This window comes from Pseudomyrmex gracilis, unplaced genomic scaffold (genome assembly GCF_002006095.1).
Source record: "Pseudomyrmex gracilis isolate BER0280 unplaced genomic scaffold, ASM200609v1 scaffold_75, whole genome shotgun sequence".
NCBI classification, from domain to species: Eukaryota; Metazoa; Arthropoda; class Insecta; order Hymenoptera; family Formicidae; genus Pseudomyrmex; species Pseudomyrmex gracilis.
This window is the reverse complement of record NW_018020659.1, coordinates 672,521-675,758: the sequence shown is the minus strand read 5'-3', so window position 1 is coordinate 675,758 and position 3,238 is coordinate 672,521. Positions and strand designations below refer to the sequence as shown.

Sequence of the window (3,238 nt, the reverse complement as noted above, 5' to 3'; positions counted from 1 at the left end):
TTCTAAATTTTAACGCGTCTTAGGGCCGTAGTGCGGTAGTGACACTTTTCCGGACATGGGTCCCTATACTCAAATGTTTTCTACTGTTGCACTGAATAACCCCTAGAAGTTTGATCCCATAGTTCTGAAACACCCTGTATATTATATTATATATATATACATACATATATATATTATTTCTATATACGTTCTTTTTAAATGATTTTTATTATAACAAAAGTAACCGATTCTTTCATTAGTATATAATACAATTAAATGTGTTAATTGTTATATTTTATACAGGAACTCCACCTTCTATCGATGTACCAAAGGACGAATATCCTGTGATTGTAACGCAAAACGAGTCTAATAGAACTGTTCTTATAGTTCAGGCAGCCGCTTACACGAAGTATGCATAAATCGTTTTCAGAAATAGATTATTTTTAGTGCGCATCATTCAACGAAGGTTATCAAATGTCACAAGGTTGGCTCTGATTAATTTGATTTTATTGCTTGAGTTGAGATAGCACATTTATGTTTTATTTCGTGGAAAAGACACATACCAACATGTATCTATGTGTGTTTGACAGTTCCGTTCATTTTATTTTACTTGTTTTTTTCAAAAGATATCTGGGTAATCTTACGGTATGGTTCGACGAGCAAGGCGAGGTCGTCGATTGGGACGGAAATCCGATTCTTTTGGATCGATCCATTAAAGAAGGTTAAATCACATTTTAATAAAAATTAAGTATGTTTAGCGCACGTCTATGTAACAGCAGTGTATTTAATACAATACACTGCATTTATAGATCCGGACATCGTAGAAGCTCTGAAGCCGTGGAAAGAGGAGGTGGATGAAATGTCATCGAGAAAAATCGGCAAGACCAGAGTGTTGCTCGATAAAAATTGTTACTACGAGGAATGCAATATAGGAAATCTCTTAACCGACGCCATGGTGGATGCGGTGAGTAATCTTTAATTACAATAATAATAATTAACTCAAGTAATTAAAGTATAAGTTTACATTAATTTTTCAGTTTGTGGACGCTGCCGATAATAAGAGCTATTGGACGTACGCAGCTGTGGCGTGCATGAATCCAGGAGGGATTCGCACTTCCATCGAAGAGTCTGACATCACTTACGGCGATCTACTGATGGTCCAGCCTTTCGAAAATACGTGGGACACTGTCGAATTAACCGGGGAATCTATTAAAAAGGTTAAGAGATAAATTCACTATTTAATATAAATTTATTACAATACAATGTTTCACAAAAAAACGATCACATAGATTTACGTTGCATAGGTTTACAAATTAAATAATTTACATAACAAATTTGGCATATGACTATGATCGTTATCTATGATCTACTTATAATTGAAGATTATAAAAATGATGAAATCCTCCCGTAATATAACGCCGGTAAAATAACGCCGTGACAAACGATATATAAACGCAAACGTGTATTAACGGTTGCCTCTCTTTAAGGGGCGCATAATTCAAACGAATAGACAAAACGAAGTTTGTTTCATTAAATGTTCTCCTCTTTTTTAGATACTTGAAATTGAAGGGATTCTAGCTTGGTCTGGGTTGAAAATTACTTATAGAAAAGATAACAAAACACGAACTGCGATCGACATTAAAATTAGGTATAAAAACTTTTATCAACAAAATTTTAAATATACGCGATAAAAGAATAAAATAATTAACTTAATTAAAATTGATCAAAAGAATAATTTTAAGTTTTTAATATATCAATAGGTGTCAAGATTGCGAATATCCAGTATTTGAAGATTTAGTGTATGATCAGTGGTACAGAGTGGTGGTGCCAACTTTCTTGATGATCGGCGGGGACGGTTATTACGTTTTCAAAAATAGCGGTCGTAATCATGAAATCGGGCCGCTTGATATGGACCACTTGACAAAATATGTGGAGAAAATTAGTCCTATATTTATAGGAACTGAAAGACGTATAACCTTTATATAAACTCTTCAGAATTGCGTTTCAATAAATAATCTTATAATCTTATTAATTAAGTAGACCTATACGTTTGAAGAGATTATGAACAATAATAAATTAATATAAAAATGATTTATTTGTATTATATAAAAACTATATAAATATTTCTTTAATTTGAAAACACACATGTTACGCAGTGTAAACAAATAATAATACTTATATGTAATTTTATTTATGAAAAAGTTAAACATAATTTTTATATTTGTAAATAAAAAATTTTTATTATGTTGTTCTTAGTTTTCTCTTTTATTATTTTTTATTATTTTTTATTATTTTTCCTAAACTTTTTACTTGCAAAAGATTTAGTTCTCTTTGTGTTTCTTAATTTGTTTCTTTATTGCTTATATTGTTGCTCCAGCCGTTTCATTTTCTAACCAGTTTATCGTTGTGCGGTATCTGTTTTTTTTCGCGCGGATTATTATGCTACCTCTACACTTTAACCGGCACGGACATTGATCTTTCCGAAATAATTCGAACAACAAAATCTGCGATAGAAGAACAATTTAGCGTCAAAATAGCGTCAGATTTCTGTGTCGATTTTATTTGATTGTGTTAAAGTTGCTATGCCAGGTTAATATGCGCGAAAAGGAGAAGAGTATGATAGCCGTAAGAAAGCAGGAAACACCGTCTGTTTATCTCGTGGTATCTCGAGATCGAGGCAGATGAAGCATTTAAATAATGTATCGAACAGGTGAAATAGCAGCTGTTCGTCCATGTTCCCTGCGCCTTCGACCAGAACGCACGGGCCGCTTTGTGGCATCGGCAAAGAAGGCCCGTTTTTAGTGACCAAAAGAAAATGAAAGAATTGCAACGATTAAAGTAAATTTAAGAGTATTTTCACCTTTCTATATCACATGTACACACACATAATATTTTTCTATTATTTTAAGTTTTAGAACAAAATCCACGCTCTATACACACAAATTTTATAATAAGTCTGTATATGTGTATATGTGTATATTAAATTTCTTTCTTTTGCAGTTTATATAGTGTTTTTTAAATATTAAATATTATAATTTTATTATTTTATATTATATTTTAAATATCAAGAAAGTAATGTGTATAACGGTTCCAAGTTTTACAAATTAAATAATGAACAAAGTTAGTGGTCAAAAGGAATCCACGACACGGTTGTTGGGGAACGTATTAAATATTAATATATTTAACAATATAATATATATAATATAATAATATATATAATAATAATATATAATAAAATATATATAATAAATATATAATA

General features: G+C 31.0%; 1 protein-coding gene across 6 annotated transcripts in view; it reads left to right on the top strand.

The window, feature by feature from the left end:
- The window catches only part of LOC109854918 (apyrase), a 6,104-nt gene extending 4,034 nt beyond the window's left edge, over positions 1-2,070 (top strand). For 5 of the 6 annotated variants that reach the window (XM_020428528.1, XM_020428532.1, XM_020428530.1 and 2 more), the window contains exons 7-12: positions 283-388; positions 606-700; positions 789-943; positions 1,017-1,196; positions 1,533-1,627; positions 1,740-2,070. In XM_020428528.1, the coding sequence (XP_020284117.1) occupies positions 283-388; positions 606-700; positions 789-943; positions 1,017-1,196; positions 1,533-1,627; positions 1,740-1,965 (857 nt within the window). In that variant the 3' untranslated portion in view covers positions 1,966-2,070. The remainder of the gene's footprint in view (positions 1-282; positions 389-605; positions 701-788; positions 944-1,016; positions 1,197-1,532; positions 1,628-1,739) is intronic. The other variant, XM_020428534.1, reaches the window with a different exon arrangement.
- Positions 2,071-3,238: the final 1,168 nt, after the last annotated feature.